Source organism: Zalophus californianus, chromosome 3, assembly GCF_009762305.2.
Source record: "Zalophus californianus isolate mZalCal1 chromosome 3, mZalCal1.pri.v2, whole genome shotgun sequence".
NCBI classification, from domain to species: Eukaryota; Metazoa; Chordata; class Mammalia; order Carnivora; family Otariidae; genus Zalophus; species Zalophus californianus.
In genome coordinates, this window is record NC_045597.1 from 179,604,297 (window position 1) to 179,627,848 (window position 23,552).

Sequence of the window (23,552 nt, forward strand, 5' to 3'; positions counted from 1 at the left end):
AACACCCTTTCTACTAGCTGCATGATAGTACATGGTATGGGTATAGCAGTTTATTCAACTGTTCCTAATAGTGTACATTCAGGGCATTTAGAGGTAGATTTTTTACATTACAAACAATGCCATAATAAAAATTCTTCAACATATATTCTTATATATTGCTTTTTTATTTTTATGGGCTATATTCTTCTAAGTGGAATCCTTAAAGCATATGGATATTTCAATTTTCAGGAGATATTTCCAGATTAATTTCACGAAAGATTGTAGCAATTGACAGCTATGTATGAAATTGCCAGTTGCAGCTCCACCCTTAATAACATCAAATTCTATTGCTCTTAATACTTGACAATCTGAACTTGAAACATTGTCCTGCTTAGCTTGCATTTCCATACTACTAATAGAGTTATGTATATTTTCAAGTGTTTGTTGATGTTTGCATTTTGTCTGCGAATACCCTGTTCATATCTTTGCCCATCCTTTTGCTGGGTTGTTTGTCTTTCTTATGAATTAATATGAAGAATTTGTACATTAGGGGAAATGACACTTGCCCTGTCACATACTATGCCAATCATTTTGTTCCAATCTACCATTTGCTTTTCAACTTAATTTATTATATCTTTTCTCACATAATTAAAAAACTAAGTATGTAACTTTATTGTTTGGGGGGTGTATTTCAGATGGAAAGTAAATTGTGCCAAGACTATTTATTCAAATAGTCATACATTACCCTGAATTGAAATGTCAACTTGGTTATATATCAAGCTACTACCTATCTTTGGATTTGTTCCTGTTGTCTGTAATTTATTTCATTGCTCTAGTAAGACCTCTACTGTGATATATCATGCTAGTGTTCTCTATTGGAGTAAGTAAATTAAAATAACTATGTTGACTTGTTTACTATGAACACAGTGTTCTTCCATTCTTTCGGTTTTGCCCCATAGACACTAAAATATAAAATGTTTTAAGCTAATGGGCAGGAATACCATTTTATCTCGGTAGCTTTGTAATAAATTTTAATGTTTAGCAAGGCAAGATGGTACCCATGCTCTGCTCATGTATGCATGTGCACCTGCTCATGCACGTATACACACATCTTCCTTTAAAATTATTGCCTATTCTCAGATACTTACCCCTCCATATAACTTTATGTTCATTTTGCCTGGTTTTAAAACATCGGTATTATGATTGCATTTGCATTAAATTTATTGTAACCATCGGGAAATGATTGGCCTTTTTAATATTAAGACTGCCCACATGGAATCAGGAAATGTTTCTCTATTAGTTCACGTTTTGTTTTATACCCCTAAACAAAAATTATAGTTTTCCAAATACAGGTCCTGTGCCCTTCTTGTGTTGTGGGCTTTTGTTTTGTTGGTTTGGTTTGGCTAATATCAATGGAATTTTTTTTTCCATTTCTACTCCTAACTGGTTATTGCTATTATAGATAAAATTATTATTCTGGGTTTTTCATATCTTGTACCTAACCACATTATCTCTCTTATTTCTTCTTATTACTTCCAAAAGAACATTATCAGCCTCTTGGCCTTCTTTTTTTTAAAAGATTTTATTTATTTGAGTGAGAGAGAGAGCGAGCGAGAGAGAGCACGAGCAGGGGGAGGGAAAGGGAGAAGCAGGCTCCCCGCTGAGCAGGGAGCCTGACATGGGGTTCCATCCCAAGACCCTGGAATCATAACCTGAGCTGAAGGCAGATGCGTAACTGACTGAGCCACCTAGGCACCCCTAAATCTTCTTTTTTAAGATTTGATTTATTTATTTGAGAGAGAGAGAAAACACATGAGCAGGAGGAAGGGCAGAGGGAGAGGGAGAGGCAGACTCCTGGCTGAGCAGGGAGCCCAATGTGCGGCTCGATCCCAGGACCCCAGGATCTGACTTGGGCCAAAGGCAGATGCTTAACTGACTGAGCCACCCAGGTGCCCCAAACATAGTATTTCTAAGTCACTTTTGCAAGGGGTTACATTTGGATTTTTTTCTTTTTTTTAATGATCAGCTGTTGGCTTTCCATATTCTTTCTTTGTTAATTTCTTGAGGTACACTGCAAGAGACGATGGAGGAGACCCCCTTAATGGTGAGGTTTTAGGCCACTGGAAAGAGCTGGGAACTTGATGAGCCCTGTCCTGGCTACTGCCCAACACCTGGAATTCCAGTCGGAGCTCCATTCCTTTAGCAGAGTTCCTTACTGCCTCAGGTTATAGTATCACTTGGAGAAGCAGTGGGATGCATCCCAGGAAAAAGCATGTTTCACACCATTTGCAACAAAGGAAATTTAATTTTTTATGCTCATACAGAATATAAAAACAATCTTTATGCTTGTACTTCACTGCCCTTTTTCAGGCAGAAATTAATGGCCATTTTTTGAAAAAGAGGCAAATTGTTACAAAGATATGCAAATGTGAAGTTTTCCATACAGACAAATAAAAGATACTCTTTCATCTGTTCAAAGTGAATTTAACAGCAAAGTTGCTGCTGTTGAGCTTGAATGAGAGGATGAAATTGTGGAGTGCTATGTGATAGAACACCAATGCCATCTTTGACATTCAGTGGTTTCTAGCTTTTGATTTGGCCGACAAGTGATGAAAAACTCTTGTTCACAAACATAGTTCACTAACGCAGTAATAGAATCAGAGCTCCCACGGCACGCTTTTTGAGACAAGGGCAGGCTTGAGGCAGATTTTTCCAGGACTCTTTGGGTTAATCCATGTAGCATCCGTTCCTTTGTGAGGTCATTTTTGGCATTGCCTGCATGCTTGATGTCAGCAAGTTAAGGGTCATGAACACACATTTAATTTCAAGATCACTGGAGCAGAAATAACCATCAAAAGGATTCTGTAGGGTTCCAGGTGCCTACAGATTTTTGCCTGCAGAAAAGTTGAAAAAAAAAATCACTCTCTATTTCAGCCTAAAGAAATACTTTTTTCTAGCATTGAAAATTCAGTATGATTGCCTCTTCCTGTCTTCTTTTCCAGAGGAGTAGTTTGGATGGAATGGAGGGTTAGCAGCTTTCCTAATAGAATATAAGGCTTTGAATGGAAAGAATGACCTCATTGATTTGATCAGAAGTATCCACCAATAAGCCATGAATAAAGTCATCCATGTCCAGTTGTCCTAAGTAAATATTCCTTTACTTATATTTGTTTTCCTGAAGGTCATTCAGGTGCTGAAGACCTGCCTTCTAGGAAGCCAGCAAATTTCTGTATATAAGAAAAGTACCTTATTTTCTGCTGCCCTTCTTGTATCAAATTAACTCCTCAAAAAGTGGTGGTTGGAGGATCTGAAGTGGATGTCTTCCATGAAAATGGGCCACCAGGCTTAACGCGGGAAAGTTGGCAGTTTTCTTTGCCATCAGTGTTTGCCTAGGTAGAAAGCCATGAAGCACATACATTTCTTCTCCAAAGCTGGAGGTATAGATGTTCTGCAAAGCATCACAGAGCTCCATCTCTATAGAGAATATTGAGATTGTTTTTCTAGTGGCAGTTTTACTTTGCAGATTCCATTCTGAAGTTATCAGTGGTCTCTGCATATCCAAAAGGGGATTATAAAAGGTATTTTTTGATGGTAGTGCAACACAAGGGAGGAAAATCAAAAAGTGATCCCATGGTATGTCCTGCTAAAGGCATAGCTGACAATTTCTCCATTTCTTCCTTATTAGGTAGCATCTCTCTATAAAGAAGAGCTTTCTTTCATCACCTGGAGATGAGCCTCCGTTCCTTCTATAAGGTAAGAGTTACAGTCTCTTCCTCTCCTCCCAGAATAAAGCCTTGTGATTTAATAATCACCTCCAATAGTGGTAAATGAACTTCTTCTTTTTCTCCCCCGTTCTTTTCCTTCTTTTTAAGTTTGAATGTCATATGGACCAGGGATTTTTATTTATTTACTGTTACAATCACCGTATAGTCATCATTCCTTCTGATGCTCCAGTTGTCCTGAATTTAGTTCTTTCATTCTGGCTTCGGAGCCCTTTTGAAACATCCCCATTAGACTTTGAGCGCTTTCTTGCCTTAGGGCAAACAGATGTTTGCCTTGCCATGTACTTTCCGTGCTCTAGACCTGAAATGGCTCATTTCTCTAAGAAGTCCTGCTTCCCTTTAGTAGAAAATATTACTTACAAATCAAAGTCTGGCTCTCTAGAAGTCTACGTTGTCAATGGGGAAAAATATTTTAGATGTTACAGCCTGGCAACTACAGTCATTAGACTTTTTTACCCTTTTATGCACAACAGCATCCCAGGCTGGCAAATACTTTAAAATTGTTTTGAGTGAATTGATACTTTAATAGCATACTTAGGCATAACTTTTTTTTTCAAAATGAATTTTAAAATCAAAGAAAAAGATCATTTTGGAGAAGATTTAAAGAACCCTGCAAAGGTTCTTCAGAGCCCCCCAAGAAGTGCCTGGATTTGTGTTTAGGAATTCTCTATTGGTTAGAGAATGGCTGTCCACTGTTACCACCTGGGAAGTTTTACAACAAATCCTGATACCAAGGTCCTGCCTCAGAACATATTAAACCAGAATGTTTAGGGGTCTGTCTTAGCATCGTTGTCTTTGTTTGGTATTTTGTTTTGTTTCAATCCTCCCGGTGATTCTAATGTGCAGCCAGAGTTGAGAACCCTTCTGTTAAGCAAGCCAACACCCATCGAGAATAGTAACACCTAAATATATAATAGTATACTAATAACATATATAATAATATATAATAATAACACCTTTTACATTTCATTGATCCCAAAGAGAAATGAAATAGCCAGGACAATGGGTGTCTGGGCAATTGTTGGAAGGTGCAGGGAAGAAAAAAAAAAGAAAAAGTACAGTCTTCATATACAAAATGAACTGCTTTTTTGCTTTGATCAAATCTGATGACCAAGACCTCCAAAGTGTTTACTCAAGAAGCAATAAAACTTTATCAGGAAATATTTGAGCTGCTGGCCGACTGATAGAGTTAATGCACCGGTTGGATAATTCCAGCCTTGACATTGTTTATCCACATCACCATGTCCCAGGGTTTGCTGGCTACCACTGCTACTATTCTGGAAGAACTTGGAGCTGGAACTCAAAGCTACTGCTGCTTTTCTGCTGATGCATAAAATAATTTTCCAAATCTATCACGTCATTAGGTGTCTCTCTGGATATAATGGCCTGAAATCTGAAACAATGGAACTACTGGGGAGAAATGGCTTTCCCATTTAATTTGTCAGACTTCCAACCCCTCAGCAGTTCCTTCTATAAACAAAGTTGCAGCCAAACCTCTATATTTCAGAATTCAATCATAATTGATTGAAAATGTTTTCTTAAGAGCCAGTTGACTAAAGACAATGTCCTAGAAGGTTTTGTCTTTCCAGATTTTTAATACATAAATTTTCAAACATGCACAAAAGTTGAAAAAAGTAGCACAACAAAGATGTGTGTATCCCACACTCAGATTGAACAATTGACGGCATTTTGTTGTGACTATCAGTGTGTAAGGGTTGGCGTAACTGGGTGACTCAGACAACAGGGACTTATTTTTTTCACAATTCCAGAGGCTAGAAGTTCAAGATCAAGGTGTGGACGGAGTTGGTTTCTTCCGAGGCCATTCTCCTTGGCTTGTATAGATGGCCATATTCCCTGTGTCTTCACTTGACCTTTCTCTCTGGATATGTCTGTATCCTAATCTCTTCTCATAATGACACTAGTCAGATTGGATTAGAGCCTGTTCTAAGGGCCTCATTTTGACTTAAGCACCTCTTCAAAGACCGTATTTTTATTTTATTTATTTATTTTAAAGATTTTATTTTATTTATTTTAGAAAGAGAGAGCGAGAGAGTGTAGGGCAGGGAGGAGCAGAAAGGGAGGGAGAAGGAGGGGCTGAGCGTGAGCCCTTCATGGGGCTTTGATCTCATGACCCTGAGATCAAGACCTGAGCTGAAACCAAGAGTTGGAAGCTCAACCGACTGAACCACCCAGGGACCTCTAAAGGCTCTATATTTTTTTAAAGATTTTATTTATTTATTAGAGAGAGAGTGATCAAGAGAGAGAGCATAAACCAGGGCGAGAGGCAGAGGGAGAAGCAGACTTCCCGCTGAGTGGGGAGCCCAATATGGGTGAGCTGAAGGCAGACGCTTAACCAACTGAGCCACCCAGGTGCCCCTAAAGGCTCTATTTTTAAATAGAGTCATATTCTGAGGTACTAGGAGTGAGGATGTCAACATATGAATTTTGGTGGGGAGGTCATAATTCAGCCCACTTCTTCCTATCATATATAGATATATAGATATATTGATTTGATGATCCACTTGAAATCTGTAAGACATTATGACATCTCCTAAATACATTGCCCTTTTTTTTTTAAGATTTTACTTATTTATTTGACAGAGAGAGAGAGAGAGCACAAGCAGGGGGAGCAGTAGAAGGGAGCCAAGCAGGGAGCCCGATGCAGGATTTGATCCCAGAACCCTGGGATCATGACCTGAGCCAAAGGCAGACACTTAACCACCCAAGAACCCTTACGTCACTTTTTTAAAAAATTTATTTATTTGAGTGGGGTGGGGGGGTGGGGGGAGGGAGGAGGGGCAGAGGGAGAGAGAATACTAAACGGACTCTGTACCGAGCTTGGAGCCACACAAGGGGCTCTATCTCACGACCCCGAGGTCACAACCCGAGCTGAAAACATGAGTCGGACATTCAACCAGGTGCACCACCCAGGCACCCCCTAAATACATCACTTTGCATCTCTTGAGAATAAGAATGTTGTTTTTTTATGTAACCTTATACCATTATCACATTTGAGAAAATTTAAAATATTCTGTGTATTTAATCCATATTCAATTTTCCCCAATTATCCAGAAAATTTTTTATGACTGTTTTTTATTTTTCTAGATAATGATCCAATAAGATTCATACTTGAATTTGGTTTTTATGTCCTTTTAGTCTTTTAAAATCTAGAATAGTCTTGGGGCGCCTGGGTGGCTCAGTTGTTAAGCATCTGCCTTTGGCTCAGGTCATGATCTCAGGGGCCTGGGATCAAGCCCCACATCAGGCTCCCTCCTCGGCAGGAAGCCTGCTTCTCCCTCTCCCTCTCCCTCTGCCTCTGCCTCTGCCTCTGCCTCTGCCTCTGCCTCTGCCTCTGCCTCTGCCCTTCCTTCCTGCTCGTGCTTTTTCTCTCTCTCTCTCTCAAGTAAATAAAATCTGAAGAAAAAAAAAACATCTAGAATAGTCTATCCCTGCCCTGCCACCCATTGCATCTTTGCCCCCCCCCCCGCCCCCATATAGCACTAATTTTTTTAAAACACTGGCAGGTTGTCTATAGAATGCTTCACATTTTAGATTTGACTAATTATTTCCTTATGATATAATTTAACTTGTTCCTCTCCAGACTGTGTTTATATAAATAGAAGTTAGATGTGGTTAGATTGTAGAACTGACAATATTTTTTCTGTTACGTCTTAGAGTCTCTTTCTCCTCCCCTTGACTCCAGGCCCAGCCATGTGACTTGCTTTGTCCAAGCAAATGTGACAGAAGCAGAGACTTGAAATGTGCTTGTGCAGCAGGACTTGCCAGTCCTTGCTGCCCTTGGGGACCCTGGGACTGAGTGGGCCAGTCTGCTGGCTGAGGGGCGGTGTGTGCTAACATCTCCCTACCCCTTGCCAACGTTGAGCGTGAAGCCATCCTCAACTCTCGGGCTGGCTCAGCCCAGAATCATCTATCTGATGCAAAGAACAATAGAAAATAATAAATGGTTATTCTAAACCACTAAGTTTCAGGCTGATCTGTTCTGCAGCAAAAGCAGGTAGTGCAGATACAGAGGCTTGATTAAATTCAGGTTACATGTTTTGGCAGGAAAACTTCGTAGATGATGCTGGGTACTTCCATCACATGACAGCAGAAAGCCCTGGGGCGCCTGGGTGGCTCAGTTGGTTGAGCGCCTGCCTTCGGCTCAGGTCATGATCCCAGGATCCTGGCATTGAGCCCCGTGTTGGGCTCCCTGCTCAGCGGGGAGCCTGCTTCTCCCTCCCTCTCTCCTGCTCCCCCTACTTGTGCTCTGTCTCTCTCTGTCACATAAATAAAATCTTTAAAAAACAACAACAACAGAAAGCCCATCACATCAATAGAGGGCTGACTTTCAAACCTGATTAAATGTGGATTAAGAAGACAGATTCCTGCTGAGGGGATCCCCCAAGGTACTATCTCCCCTGGATTTTAGTGTCAGGTCACCCTTCAGCCATCAGGGTTTGTAGGGCGCTATTGGTGACAAGTGGTGATACCTTCCCTCATGTTCAGACTGACCAACACCCACCAGCAGCACCCACATTTGTTGTGGGGAGATTATCCCCCACATCACAGCCACATATGTCTGTTGTTCTAAATTTTAACACTAACAGGTATCATCAGTCTGACGACTTGGCTCTACCCAGCTTTGCAGTTGTGTCAATAGCCTTCTGTATAGGCAGAGTCAAGCTAATATATAACTTCCATTGACCAAATTGGTAACTACTCCATTCTTCCCCATTTTAAAGAAGTAGGTGTTACTTAATACAAAATAAAAGGAGCGCTTCCACCCATTACTACTTGCAAAGAAATTACTAAATTATGGCATTGTTTTAAATCAGAAGCTGAAACTGATGGGGCACCTGGGTGGCTCAGTCGGTTGAGCAACTGACTATTGGTTTGGGCTCAGGTCATGATCTCAGGGTCATGGGATGGAGCTCTGTAGTGGGCTCCGTGCTCAGCGGGGAGTCTGCTTGAGGATTCGCTCCCTCTGCCCCTACCCCCGCTCATGCACTCCCTCTCCCTCTCTCTCTCAAATAAATGAATCTCTTTTAAAAAAAAAAAAAAAACAACTGAAATTGAATAAGAAAAGTTAAAGAAAGTGACGAGAAGAAGTAGAGGAAAGAAAGCATTTTTATTGATCATCTGCAATGTTCTGGGCCCCTTGTTGGAAATGGTCACAGTTGCTACAGTGGGGAAGCAACATCACTGAAATGATCCAACATTTGAGGTTCTTATCAAATGCCAACGGTTTGTCGTTGAATAGAACCCACTCATGAGTAAAAGAAAATTTATTGGACACATGCTGACCCCAAAGCTATTTCTTTAAACAAGTAAATACAGTAATAATTGCAAAAGACCAGAGGGAAATTTATGGTTATTTCTTCAGGTGATCTTTTTTGTTTTTCCTCAAATCATCTATACATGATTTCATGTGACTTTCATCTTCGCTTTGCTCTTTGTTGTATTGTTTCGTTTTTTTAAATATTGAGTATGTGTTACTTTCATAATTAGAAACAAAACAGCAAATGGTGTTAATAAGAACATTTGAAAGTTGAAAAAAGAGGGACGCCTGGATGGCTCAGTCATTAAGTGTCTGCCTTCGGCTCAGGTCATGATCCCAGGGTCCTGGGACTGAGCCCCACATCGGGCTCCCTGCTCAGCGGGAAGCCTGCTTCTCCCTCTCCCACTCCCCTGCTTGTGTTCTCTCTCTCTGTCAAATCAGTGAGTGAAATCTTTAAAAAAAAAAAGTTGAAAAAAGAAAGTATCGTGTCCTTTTAGGCTCTTTTCTATGTAATATTTCAAAATTACACTAAAAAATTATGCTGAATTTGATATTGTAGTATATAAACTTCCAAAAAGTACACAGAAGCAGAGAATATCACAAACTCATGCAATCATCCCAGGACTCTGCAGCCGCCATCGATGTCCACCATCAATTTCCACACTAATTGCCTCTATCCTTCCTCTCTCAAGTTTTTAAAGCAACTGTCAGGCATCAGGTTATTTTAGCCCTAAATACTATAGCACGAATCTCAAAAAAGGAAGGGAGCAGTTTCCTACTTAACTGCATTGCATGGCCACACGCAATAAAGCTAATGATAATGTCTAATGCTATCTAATACCCTGGCCATAATAAAATCTCCCCTATTTGCTAAAAAACATCTTGAAAACTGTGCATATCAAGAAAATGGTACATCTCAAGATCCAAACAAGGTCCACTCATTGTACTTGGCTGTTCATAATCTTAGATCTGTCTTGACTCTTAATCTGAAATGGTCTCTTCCCACTTTTGTTTGTTTGTTCTGGGCCATTGACTTCTTCAAGAAACCTGGTCACATGTCCTGTAGAATGGTTCACATTGTGGCTTTGACTGAATATATATTCTAAATGGCATAGTAGCAACTGTTTCTTCAAAGCAAACAAAAACTCCTTTGCATAGAAATTTCACAACTTCTATTGCCTGTAGGTGTTGGAATCTTTTTTTTTAAAGATTTTATTTATTTATTTGAGAGAAAGAATGAGAGAGAGAGCACATGAGAGGGGGGAGGGTCAGAGGGAGAAGCGGGCTCCGTGCTCTGCATGGATGCAGGACTCGATCCTGGGACTCCAGGATCATGACCTGAGCCGAAGGCAGTCGCTTAACCAACTGAGCCACCCAGGCGCCCGGTGTTGGAATCTTTTAATGGCCATTTTGCATAGATTATGTCCTGTATGCTTTTAAATATGCAAAGGTTTTGCATCCAGGTTCTTCCAAATGCGCTGCCACCGGGCAAGGTAAAATGTCTCGTGGCTGGCTACACTCCATGTCCCCATTCTAGGCTTTTCTGTCTCTTTGACCGCTTCGCTATAGAAGCACATCCCAATTTTGTCCTTCATCTCTTGTTTGACCCACTGATTTGGACTTGGACTTCCAAGTCTTTATTTTGGCATCCTTAGACTCTACTTCCGTTGCCTTCCTCCCTCATGCCCGCACATCAGCAGCACATCTGGCCTCTGGGGCTGTCATGCTCTAGTTATATCTGGGTAAGGATGACAGGCTGATTGCATTGATGGCCCCAACTTTTCCTGCCTTCCTGTATGATCCATGGCCATTGGTCATACTCTCCCACACTGCCCCTGGACTTGGCCATGTGACTTTCTTTGGCTAATGGGACAAGACCTAACTTGACAAAGCATAGGCTTGAGAAGTGTGTGCAGGTTTCCACTTGTTCTCTTGCACAGTTGAGCCCTCCTTCTCATACTTGGGCCACCACCTGGAGAACATGCCCAAGCTAGCCTGCTGCAGGAGTGTGAGCAGATGTGCAAGGGGACCATGATCAGTTGAGACCATCCTAGACCAGCCAGCCCTTGGCCGACCAGCCAGCTGACCACAGACGCATGAGCAAGCCCAGATCAGCCGAACTACAGAGCCAACCTACAGACTCAAGAGAAGTAACAAATGATTGTTGTTTTAAGCCATTAAGTTTTGGGATAGTTTATTATACAAACAATAGTTGACTGACATGGGGGGGAAATGAATCCTACACCTAAATTAATCGAGGGCCATCCTATTTCTGCACAAAAGTGAGTTACATGAACTTATAAGTTGGATGAAGGCACTTGATTTTTCCAGAAAAATGTAATTCTGAATCTTCTGAGGTTCAAATGAGTATTCTCTTAAAACCCCCCAATTCTACCCCTTTAAGGATGAAGGTCAGTGATGATAGTCATTGACCTGGAAAATTCCAAGCAAAACCTTAATATGACTCCTCTGTTATCAGATATGAGAAAAATTATTTCAAGGCCACTGGAGTTTGCATTTGGGTCAAAAGATTCTGGTATCTCTTAAACAGTATAGATCGATACCATTATTTTGTGAACCATGAAATTGGTAGCTCCTCTCTGATATTTTGAGTTAGCATTTGAAGCTGACTTCACTATTTCAATTCAAGCATGACTACTTCCATGATTAAAAAAAGCAAAAGACTAGACTAGAGGAAAAAAAAAAAACAAAACAACAAACAACCATGGAAGAATAAATGCTGTTCAGAGAAGATTAGGCAGTGAAACCTGTGGAGACCAGAGCAAAGAGTGGGTCTCAGAGTTCCTTGGAACCACACCTGGCAATGAGGACAGAGGCGTCCTTGAGGCCAAGACCAGCGAACGACTCCAGCAAACATATGGCGGTGAATTAAATTATCTTTTAAATGAAAAAATGAAATATTCCTGGAGTCAATTAGAGCTGGACCAAATCCTGACTCTTGTAATTGAATATGGGAAATGATTTGGGGCTGTAGTTTATGTTGACGAAGAAACAGAACATGTGATACAGGCTCTTTTCTTTAAGAGAAAAGTGCTTCTTTAGTTTAGAGCTTGGAAACGCGTTATTTTCTAGACCACTACAAGAGAGATGAGACTTTCTGTCAAATCACCTGATCATAATGGCTGACAAATCGTTGATGTTGAAAAGGCTTTGACCTAATTGTGGCAAGGATTCATGCAAAGAGTTTGGGGGCTTAGGTATAGTCATTATCTTCATACCACAGAACCCCATTTCTTATGTCTGAGGGCGGACATTTATCCATCTGAGGGTATCTCTCTCTTTTTTTAATTTAAATTTTAGTTACCACCCAGGGCAATGTTCATTTCCAGAGTAGAAATCAGTGATTCATCACTTACATACAATGCCCTGTGCTCATCACAAGTGCCCTCCTTCATCCCCATCACCATCTAGTCCCTCCCCTGCCCACCTCCCTCCTGCCACCCTCAGTTTGTTCTCTATGGTTAAGAGTCTCTTATGGTTTGTTTCCCTCTCTCCTTTTTTTTTCTTTTCCCTCTTCCCCTATGTTCATCTGTTCATCATTATTTTCTTTCTTAAATGCCACATGAGTGAGATCATATGGCATTTGTCTTTCTCTGACTTACTTCACTTAGCAAAATACGCTCTAGCTCCATCCACATCATTGCAAATGGCAAAATTTCATTTTTTTTGATGGTTGAGTAATAGTCCATTGTATATGTATACCACCACATCTTCTTTATCCACTCAGCAGTTGATGGACACTTGGGCTCTCTCCATAGTTTGGCTTTTGTTGATAATGCTACTATAAACGGGGTGCATGTACCCCTTCGAATCTGTATTTTCATAACCTTTGGGTAAATCCCTAGTAGTGCAATTGCTGGACTGTAGGGTAGTTCTATTTTTAACTTTTTGAGGAACCTCTACACTGTTCTCCAGAGTGGCTGCCCCAGCTTGCATTCCCACCAACAGTGCAGGAGGGTTTCCCTTTCTCCGCATTAAGGGTATCTCTTTATGTCCAAAATAGATAGAAACGCCCAGTAGAGGGCTTTAGAAATCATCTCAGTCCTTCTTGGCCAAGGTCACAGCCTGTTGGGATAGACTCCATTCCCAGGAGTCATTTTTGGTTTTGGGGTGTTCTTCTGCCAAGGCTTACTGTGCCCAAACGGAGGACCATCAGATGGCAAACTTATGTCAATCTCGCGTGTTCCTAAGTGGAGCTCTGCCATACACAAACACGAGCCAGAATTCCTTTGTTGAAAATGACCTTCCGTTAGAGCCCGAACTGTGTCAACTGTAACCTTCATACCAGAGACGTTGCAGTAGAAGCTGCTGTGGGGGCTGGGAGAGGGAGAGAAACAGAGAGAACCCCACCCAAATACTGAAGGGGTACAACACACCTGGACACTCTAGGGAGAAACAGAATAAAAGCAGAAGGAGTTGGAAGTGAAACATTTACCAACAAGAAGTAATCCAAGTAAAATGCCCCTCATGTAAGTGTACTGGAAAGTGTGTTGCAAGGGCCAGGAATCTGCCTTCCAACCCCTGCTCTTTGTGTACTTTATTTCATTGTCGTTTGCTTCTATTTATTTTATTATCATTGGCTCAACTTTCTAAGAGCAATAAGAAAGGGGGGGAAAGGAAAGCAAATTACTGAAGTGGGTTTGGAAATGGGAAAGGTTGTATCAAGATGACATTTGAAGCGCTGGCCCAACTTTTCCTTTGAATTGTATAGTTAAGATCACAGAACAATATGGGAAATGAGCCAGATTACACGGTACATTAAAATAAACTAGAGTTATTTCCTCAACCCCACAAAGTCGGCAATGCCACGGACCACTGCCTTTCCATGAGATGGAGAAATCCTTCCCATCTTTTGGAGAAGTTCTGTTTTAGTCCTTGGAAAGCATATTTGGATTTCTTTATTTTCTTTGTACTTCTCTCCCTTGTTAACATATTCTGTAGAGCATAAGGCCTAAACCTCTTCCCTTTGGCTGGTAATATTGTGAGTTGGAGCAATGCATTGATTCAGGGTTTTCAAAGTTCATCAGAGATTGGGTGTTTTCCTGTTGTAGAGGAGTTAAGTAGCATATTCCAAAAGTTTCTTTGCAAGGATGTTGGTTTTATTTTTCCTACGATGAGAAGCAGCCTAGTAGTTTCGACCAGTCTTAGTTAGGTTTCTTTATATCTCATTTGCATTAGAAACATGAATCACTTCAAATTAATTTAGTATCTTTTATTTAGGTTGGCTTTTGAGGTCCATAATAACGAAAAGAAAGCCAACTGATATAAGACCCAGCTGCCAAAAAATTATATTTAAAATTAGAGTTTTCTTGCTTGCTTCTCTCTGGTAGGCTTTGAGATGTCTCTTCCTGCAGGATGTTTTTCAGTAGTCATTTTAAAGCTACTTTAAAATCATTCAGTCATAACTGAACATGAACAAGACTTCTTGTTAGTTCAGTTGGTCCTAGGGTCAGCTTCATAGAGTTTCAGGAATTATTCATTCCTATAAGCAAGGTTCATATCCTACCCGCTTAAACTAAAGATGGCAGATGAAAAGTACGTGCTCTTTTACTTTTAATTAATGAATAAATGTTTTGTTTATTAAATAAAGACAAAAGAATATCAACTAGACAGCTTTTTATACTCTGGCAAGCATATCATATACATTAAACTATGGCGAAAAAAGGATTTTTAAAAATAAGGTGGGGTATAATTTATTATTATATTATTGAAATTGAGAACTTTCATTTGCAGATTTTATGACATAGAATGTAATGTGTCTATTCTAGCTAAAGCTGAAAGTTTTCTCTGCCTTCAACAGGTATGTATTCATTCCTTGTCTTCATTTCTTAAAACACTGTTACAACTTGGACATTTCCCCAGTGTTCTGAAAAACAACTCTGCCCTCTGGGCTGACTGCTCTGCACTGGAAGTAGTCCTTCCTTTTTCATGAAAGGTAACACATATTTGTAGCTTAAATGTTTTATCAGTTGGTTTCCTGACTGTAGAATTTGAGAAGTGTGTCAGCGTTCTTTCCTTTTGTCCTCTCTATACCTTACAATCCAAATTGGCAGTGTTTGTGATGGTATAACAATCTCAACCACATTATGGGTCTCTTTCATTTGTCACAGAGATGTACTCCATTAGACAAGAGGTTCCTCCACAAATCTTTTCTGAATGAACCCAAATCTATTCCTGGCTTCTGGTGAGATGACCAAGGGAATCCTTGAGTCATATGCCTAATCTCTCCAAAGAGCCTTCTGTGTAATTGAATCTAATGATCTTTTGAACCTTCTCAGGAACTAGCAAAAGATTGTCTATTTTTCCCAAATTACTAATGAAGAAACTGAAACTTGGAGATACTATTAATTTATTATTATTATAAATTATTTAATTTAATATATAATATATAAATCTCTCTCAGTCCACTGGAACCACACTGTGGTCTTTGCCATTCCTCTAATAACAGAGCCTCAGTCACCTCAAGGTCATTGCTGTTCCCATTGCCTAGAACGTTCTTCCTCCAGGTATCCATTGAACTGAAGGATTTTCTGGGCTTGGACCTAAACTGGGAGAGTCCAGGCAAACTGGGCAAGTTGTTTATCTAGCTTGCATATATGCTTTACAAAGGCAGGAGTCTTGGTTGCTTATTGGGGTTTCTGCAGCCCCTAGAAGACGCATATGATAGATGCTCAGTAGATATTTGTCACCTGAATAAATGAATACTATGCAGCATCTGTCTTGGCAAGTGGAGGAAGTTGGGACAACTGTATGGATTTTCCAGAGGCAGCATCCAATATCAGAGCTGATGGTGTTGGAGGCACAAGATGTACTGTATGGGGTCTGGTGGTGATGTGCTGGTTCAGCTTATGCATCAACTTGACTGGGTTGAGAAATGCCCAGATAGCAGTAAACCATTATTTCTGGATGTTTTTGTGAGGATGTTTCTGGAAGAGATGAGCATTTGAATCACAAACTGAAACACAGAAAAGCTGGTGGCGGGGAGAGGACAGAACAGAGAACATCTCGAGATCTGTGTGACAATATCATTCAACTTCACACATACAAAATGTGATTCTCAGAAATGGGGGGCAGATAGAATGGGGCAAACAATTGTGTGAAAAGATGTCAAGAACGCTCCAAAATGATGAATGATATGAATTCACAGATCCTAAACTCAAAGCACGATAAGTACAAAGAAATCCACATGTAAGCACAGCATAACCAAACCAAAAATGAAGGCAAATCTTAAAGGCAGGCAAAGAAAAAGACACATCACATTCAGTAGACACAATACAAATAGTGGATGATGTCACCAGAAACAATGGAGGCCAGAACACAATCAAGTGACATGATAAATGCAAGCTTTTATCTTGACTGCCAAACTCGTGCTGTCATCCACAGAAGCCCAATCTTGCCAACATCATTGCTAGGTGGTTAAAGCTGGAGTAAATCAAGAGATAGGATGAGCTCATAGAAGTAGAAAGAGAAACTGAGGGCTTGAATAACACTCACAATTTTGGCAAGAGTGGAAGACCAATAAAGGAAATAGAGTGAGTAGAGGTACAACAGGATTGCTCATTTCCAAAAAAAAAAAAAAAAAAAAAAGTGTGCTCTTTGCATGTTGGGCTGGGCAGCTCCCCAGGATGTTTTGCATTCTTAGTTCCAGTCATTCAGCCATTGTAACCACCAAAGTGATGGCCACTGCTCCTCACATTTTTGAATGCCCCTCCAGGCACTCTACTACTGGTTATGGCAGGATTTCCTGACCTTGGCAATATTGACATTCTGAGCTAGAGGGTCCTCTGTTGCTAGGGGCCATCCTGTGTACTGTAGGATGTTTAGTCGCATCCTTGACCTCTTCTTGATCAAGGTCAGGAGCACCCCTCTCCCATTGTCATAACCAAAAATATCTCCAGGCATTGTCAAATGTCCCCTGGGCAAAATCCCACCTCCCTGTTGAGAACCACTGGGGTATAAGATAACAAAAAAACTGAATCTTAAAAAAAAAAGGGAATTGGAAACAAAGAGGTAAAGGAGAATGTATAAGGAAAATAAAAACACTTTTCTTATGGCAGTGGACACTGAAGTCAGAGTGTAGGGTAAAGAGAGAACGGGTTGAGTGAATAAGGCAGCAGCAAAGATGGACATTGAATTGGGAAACTGGACAATGGAAGAAATTGGGAAGATACCAAGCTAGGCAGCAGGGTTCACAAGGTCTTACTTTTGTAGTGGAGAACTTTGAAACCTCAAAGGCAGAGGGAGAGAAGCTGATAGAGAAAGGGAGCTCAAGGACAATGCTGAAAGGGAAGGGGACATAAGAGCCAGTGACACTCATGAAATCAGTGGGTGGAGCTTTTCACTTTGTTTCTAATCTACATATGGCCATGTCCCACCCAGACTCTAGGCTGTGTGCTTCCTCCAACCCGCTGCAGCTTGAGAATCATGGATTTGCAGCACAAAGGAAAAATCAGTTCTCAGAGACAGCAACTAATGAGATGAGGTAGAGGAGGAAGAGGAAGGGAGGGGTAGGAAGGGAAAGGGAGGGCAGAGAGGGAGAGGGAGGAGGAAGATGGGAAGCAAATAGAGAAAGAGAAGGGGGAGGGATGGACAAGGAGCCCGTTAATACATTCATTCAGTTGAATCCTAATGGTCTCAGCTTCTGCCCTTGGTAGTTAATGTATAGGAACCACCCCACTCTTGATAGTAAGAAATAGACAAAGATGGGAGATAAATCCAAATTGGGTTGGGAGAGCCAAATCCCTACCTCATTCCCTATACTAAAATAAATTCCAGATGGATCCATATTAAACTTAAAAACTGAAATAATAACAGCGCTGGAAGAAGATGTGGGTGGATTTTTTAAAATAATATGAGCATATAGAAGACCTTTTAAAGCATATTACAAAACCCAAACCAATTCCATGATGGTAAAAACATTGCTAAACATGACTGTATAAAATTTTAAAGTTCTGCATGGCAAAAATAACATCAAAGTAAAAAGATGAAATGGGGGAAATTGCCATATGTACTATGGGAAAAGAGCCATTTCTGTGATAGTACAAAGAATCCATAAGCAACTGAAAAAAATATATGGAAAAAATAGAAAAAAATGAGCAAAGGAAAATGATCACAGTTCACAACAAAGGAGATACGTTAGGGCCATAAACTCTTCTAATTACAAAGAAGCAATTAAAGTAATGAGATGCTCTTTTCACCTACCAAATAGGCAAATATTTAAAATATTGATAATGCTTAATAGCAGCGATTGAGTAGGAAAGGAGTTTCATATGTTCTTAGAGGGCCTTGAAATTGGTGACGGCTCTCTGCAGGATAATTTTGGACTATCTTTCAAAATTAAAAATGCACAACCCTTTGACCCAGCAAGTTCACCCCCAGGAGTTGATCCCGAAGACGTTGAGACTCTCTGCACCAAGATGAATACCATAGAATGCTCACTGCATCCTGGTTTGTGAGAGCTGGGAGCAGCTCCAAGTGACCAGCAATGTGGGCTAGTTGGATAGATGATGGGATTGTTTTCCTACATGCAAGCATTACTGACGAAAAATACCCACGCATTAAGAAGCAGGCTACTACCTTGACAAAAGAGAAAGTTCAAGTGCTCCGGTGAATCTGCATCTGGTGAGGCCAGAAGCTGCAGGCTGGGACAGGCTGCAGGAAGGAGGGTTTGGAAATCCAGCCAATGGAGCCACCAGAACCGAAGAGTGCGTCACTGTGAGAAATGGTCTCCAAAGGGGATGTGTGAACCAACAGCAAAACTGAATCGCTATTGATGCTGATTCCTCTCTTTGGAGCCAGGACTTGTCCTAGAGAGTGAGGCAGTGCTTAGCACGGGGGAGAGAAGGCAGAATGGTGCAGTTAGCAGATAGCCGGGTTGGAAAATCAGAAAGACCCAAAGAGCACCACCGCAATGCCCAAGCTCAGCTATTTTAATAAAGAGTTTTATTCTTACAGAATTCTTTATTTTTAAAAGATTTTATTTATTTGAGGGAGAGAGAGAGAGCATGAGGAGTGGGAGGGGCAGAGGGAGAAGCAGACTCCCCATTGAGCAGGAAGCCCCAGGACTCCAGGATCATGACCTGAGGCCAAAGCAGCCAATCAACCAACTGAGCCACACGGGCTCCCCTACACAATTCTTTAAAGAGCACCATGAAGTAGAAAAGCATGCTAGCATGGCTCTTACAGTACATCTTCAGTAATTGTAGGGCCTTAGGATGTCAGAGGGAAATCCATCTGGTTAATTATGCTAGTGTGAACCAGTTATCATGATTAAAGTCAAGTTTATGTCAGAATGATTAATTACTGAATAAATTTCTCTAATATGAGTAAGCTCAAGTGTCATATTCCATATCCTCAAATTATGGTTTGGAAAAAATTATTGTTTCCATAAAGACATTACACAAGAATGAAGTTGGTGAACCAAAGGCTAAATATTTGAAAAGGATATATATATATATAGTGATATTTGAAAAAGATTTTTGATATTTGATATTTAAAAAGATAGATATATATATATCTAAAGTACATTGGGACACCTGGATGGCTTAGTTGGTTAAGCGTCTGCCTTAGGCTCAGGTCATGGTCCCACGGTCCTGGGATCGAGTCCCACATCAGGCTACTTGTTCGGCAAGGAGCCTGCCTCTCTCTTTGCCTGCTTCTCCCCCTGCTTGTTCTCTCTCTCTCTCTCTGACAAATAAATAAATAAAATCGTTAAACAAAGTACATTAAAAGGGGTGGTGCACCTGAGAATCTTGTGTAAATTCTATTAAAAATCAGAATTACAGTTCCCATAAAAGAGACAGATTGCAACACTTCATTCGGAGAGCATTGCACACCTATGTGCTCATACCTTTTGCATTTTAAATAAGAACTATGTCTCTTGCCCAGATTTAGTTCAAGGTATTGATTCACACTTAGTTCAATAGTTCTTAGAAGTTTGCTCTAAATATATTTTCTACCAATGAAAACATTTTCTCTTTTTTTAAAAGCACAAATCAATAGATGCTTTCTTGGATCCTATTATTGCTGTTTTTGTGATTCACCTGATGTATCTATGGTCAGGAGTACATTATGGTCAGTACAGAAGGAGAGACTTCTCATTTTGCAATTAAAGCAGTTCTCACTGTAATTATTGTTTACATGCCTGTGTTCTCCTCCCTCCCCAACTCACACGCCCACACACCCACGTATATATGGGCACGCACACACACCATCTCTGTAAACCTTGGGTTTTACCCTAACAAGTGCTCAATAAATATATGTTGAATTAGTGATGAATTGCCCTTTGAGACACCATCTGTTGCCTACTCAATATCCATTCTTATCTCTGCTCTTCTTGTGAAGAAAACCTTGATTTGTTCAGGTGGTGATAGGTATCTCTATCCCAAGGAAAGGGGATGAATTGTGATTGGTCTAAACCAGTGCTGGTAAGTTCATTCCCCTTGGCCAGTATTGCTCAAAGTACAGTATTGCATCTGTAATCCAGATGTAAATGAGTTTTCTAAGTAGGCTTTCAGAAAACATTTTGCTTTCTCAATATGAAAGATCAGACTCAGTCGGGAAAACCCTTGCCCATCCTTTTCTTCCTGAAAGAAAACATGAGACGCCCAGAGGCATCTTACCATCACTGGCACATGAGGACAAAAAGCCAACAAATCAAAAATGGCGGGAATTTGGAAAGATAGAAAGGACTTATGCCAGCATCACTGAGTAGCCACACTAACTTGAGAGAAAAATTGCTTGTGCTACTCAGTGTTCAATAGTAGTAGGGCATTCCACTTACTTAACAGCCAAAAGCATTCCTTACCGACACCACCCTTAAATGTTTATCATTAAAGGACATAGAAGTACTTCAATATAGAGAAGCCATTTCTGGCTCTTCCCACTCTCTCATTTTGAGTATTCCATTAGTTGTTGACTTCACTGATTTTCCCTCTATAGTATATATTCCCCAAGTTTGCTTCTACATTAGTTTTCTGTTACTGCATAAAAATTACCACAAACTTAGCAGTCTGAAACAAGGTTAATTCATTACCTCACAGTTCCTGTGGGTCAGGAGTATAGACACGCTAAACTGAGTTTTCTGCTGAGGGTTTGACAAGGTTGAAATCAAGATGTCAGCTGCGCTGCCCGCACAGTTCTAGCAAAATTCAATTTGTTGCAGTTGTAGGACTGGGGCCCCCATTTCCTTGTTGGTCATAAGCCAGGGGTTGCTTTCAGCTCCCAGAGGCCACCCACATCTCTTGCCCCCTTTCATCTTCAAGCCAGCAATGGACAACTTCTCACACATCCAATGCCTCTCATGCTTCAAATCTCTGACTTCCTCTGTCTCTCTAGACCCAGATGTAAAGGGTTCACATGAGTAGGTCACGCCCACCTGGACAACCTCCCTATCTTAAGGTCAACTGATTTGCAACCTTAAAGACATCTGCAGATCCCTTCACAGCAGTACCTGGGTTAGCATTTGATTGGATATTTCGGAGAAGGTGTGTGTACATCGGGGGCTGGGAATTCTGCCCAGCACACCTTCTGGAGGACAGAGACTGGCTGGGCCTTACACATATTTTTCAACTCCCTATCTTTCCTACCACAAGGTCCTTGTGATGTTTTTCCTCTGTCTGTCTGAAGTTCTGTTCAAATGAGTTTCTTTCAGTGATTGCAGATTTCTGTCGCATTCCTGAGGCACAAGCGTGTTTAATGGGCCATCTTTGCAGAGTGTCAACGGTGATATATCCTTAGTGGATCTGATTTAGCAAGTCCAGAGTGAAGCCAGGAATCTGCATTTCTCCACAGTACCATTGGAGAGTTAGGAGGTGGGTGGTCCACAGACCACTGGAGAGAAACAGTTCTCGACACTATACGTGCCTTGAGGGGACAGCCCATTCTTTCCAGAGCTGCCAGGAGGCACCGATGACACTAAGTATATAAAGCCCTTGGCACATTATGGGAACGCAGTGAATGTCGATCTGTTTCTCAACTATGTGCACAATACCCATCATATAGAATGCATTCAATACGTATCAGTTGAATGAAAACTTCAGGTGCATTAGTTAGGAATACTTTTGACTGCAAGGCACAGAAAACCTGACTAAAGCCAGGATTATTTTTTTACCCAACAAGCTGTTTGTAGGTACACCGTTGCTGACGCTGGTTCAGCAGCTAAATATCAGGGTTGTGGGCTGATGTCTCTGTGACTCTCTCTTTTCTAAGGATTAAAAAAAAAAACCCAGTTCTATTGGAATATAATTTACATACCAGAAAGTTCACCCATTGCAAGCATACAATTCATTGCCTTATAATGCATTCACAGAGTCCTGCAACCGTCACTGCAATCTAATTTTGGAACATTGTCATCATCCCCCAAAGAAATCCCATTAGTAGTCATTCCCCACGTCTACTCTCCCCTCCAGTCCCAGCCAATCCCCGATCTACTGACTGTTTCTATAGATTGACCTATTCTGGGCACCTCCTTACAGCTATTTTGCAAGGTGTTCTCAGCTTCATGCATTTGGTACTGGGTGAGCGATTTGATATCTATGAGCCAAACACTGATGTGTATTTTTAGCAACATGATTATGCTTCCTCCTTTATCTGCAGAAGCTGATCTCTTTGCCAGTTCAAGGACCCGTTAGTTGACCAGCCTGCCGTAGGAGCTCTGCTGCTATCATCAGACACGGTTTTCTTCCTTTGGCTCATTTTTAGAGGAGCTACCTTCTCCTAAAGCAACACAAGTCTTATCAAATAATATCCCCCCAAATAATAAATAATATTAGTAGATGATCTACTAATCTAATATTTGTCCACCTAAAGTTGGTACCATGAAGCTTTTCTTCATTTATATTTCTTTTTTTTTTTTAATATTTTATTTGAGAGGGGGGAGAGAGATTGAGCACACACTCGGTGCATGCACACAGGCAGGGGGAAGGAGAAGCAGACTCTCTGCTGAGCAGGGAGCCTAATGCCAGGATTCTGGGGTCATGATCTGAGCTGAAGGCAGATGCTTAACCAACTAAGCCACCCAGGTGCCCCATTTATATTTCAAAATGAAGATATTCAGATCCAAATCATCTGAGAAAAAAAAGATCCTAATCCATTTTAATGGTGTCATGAACCCAGCATTTAACTACTTGTATTAAAATAAACATACCCCGTGTATGTGACAAACATCCAGTGGTGCTGGCTTCCAAACATAATGGAATTCTTCTTTAAAATATTTAACCACTGCATGGAGACCTAACTTACTTCTTAAGATGACAACTGGTTTCACTTTCTAAAACAAATACATGTAGTTCAGTGTCTCTGCTAGCACTCAGTAGTTACATATTTTCTTGTAAGTTAATATTTAGTAAAATTTTATCAGTCTGACCTCATAATTAAATTTACTAATCAGAAAAATATTTGAATTATTGTCTAGAATAAGATGGTTTGTTATTTTAATTTCATCCACACAAGGCCTGTTGCTGGCCTCCTCTGTAGATCATGATCAGGCCATT

At 40.7% G+C, this 23,552-nt stretch overlaps 1 protein-coding gene across 5 annotated transcripts in view; it reads left to right on the forward strand.

Moving 5' to 3' along the window:
• The window catches only part of SGPP2 (sphingosine-1-phosphate phosphatase 2), a 175,326-nt gene that overhangs the window by 31,434 nt on the left and 120,340 nt on the right, over positions 1-23,552 (forward strand). For all 5 annotated transcript variants that reach the window (XM_027590575.2, XM_027590574.2, XM_027590573.2 and 2 more), the window contains one exon: positions 3,665-3,732. In XM_027590575.2, the coding sequence (XP_027446376.1) occupies positions 3,709-3,732 (24 nt within the window). In that variant the 5' untranslated portion in view covers positions 3,665-3,708. The remainder of the gene's footprint in view (positions 1-3,664; positions 3,733-23,552) is intronic.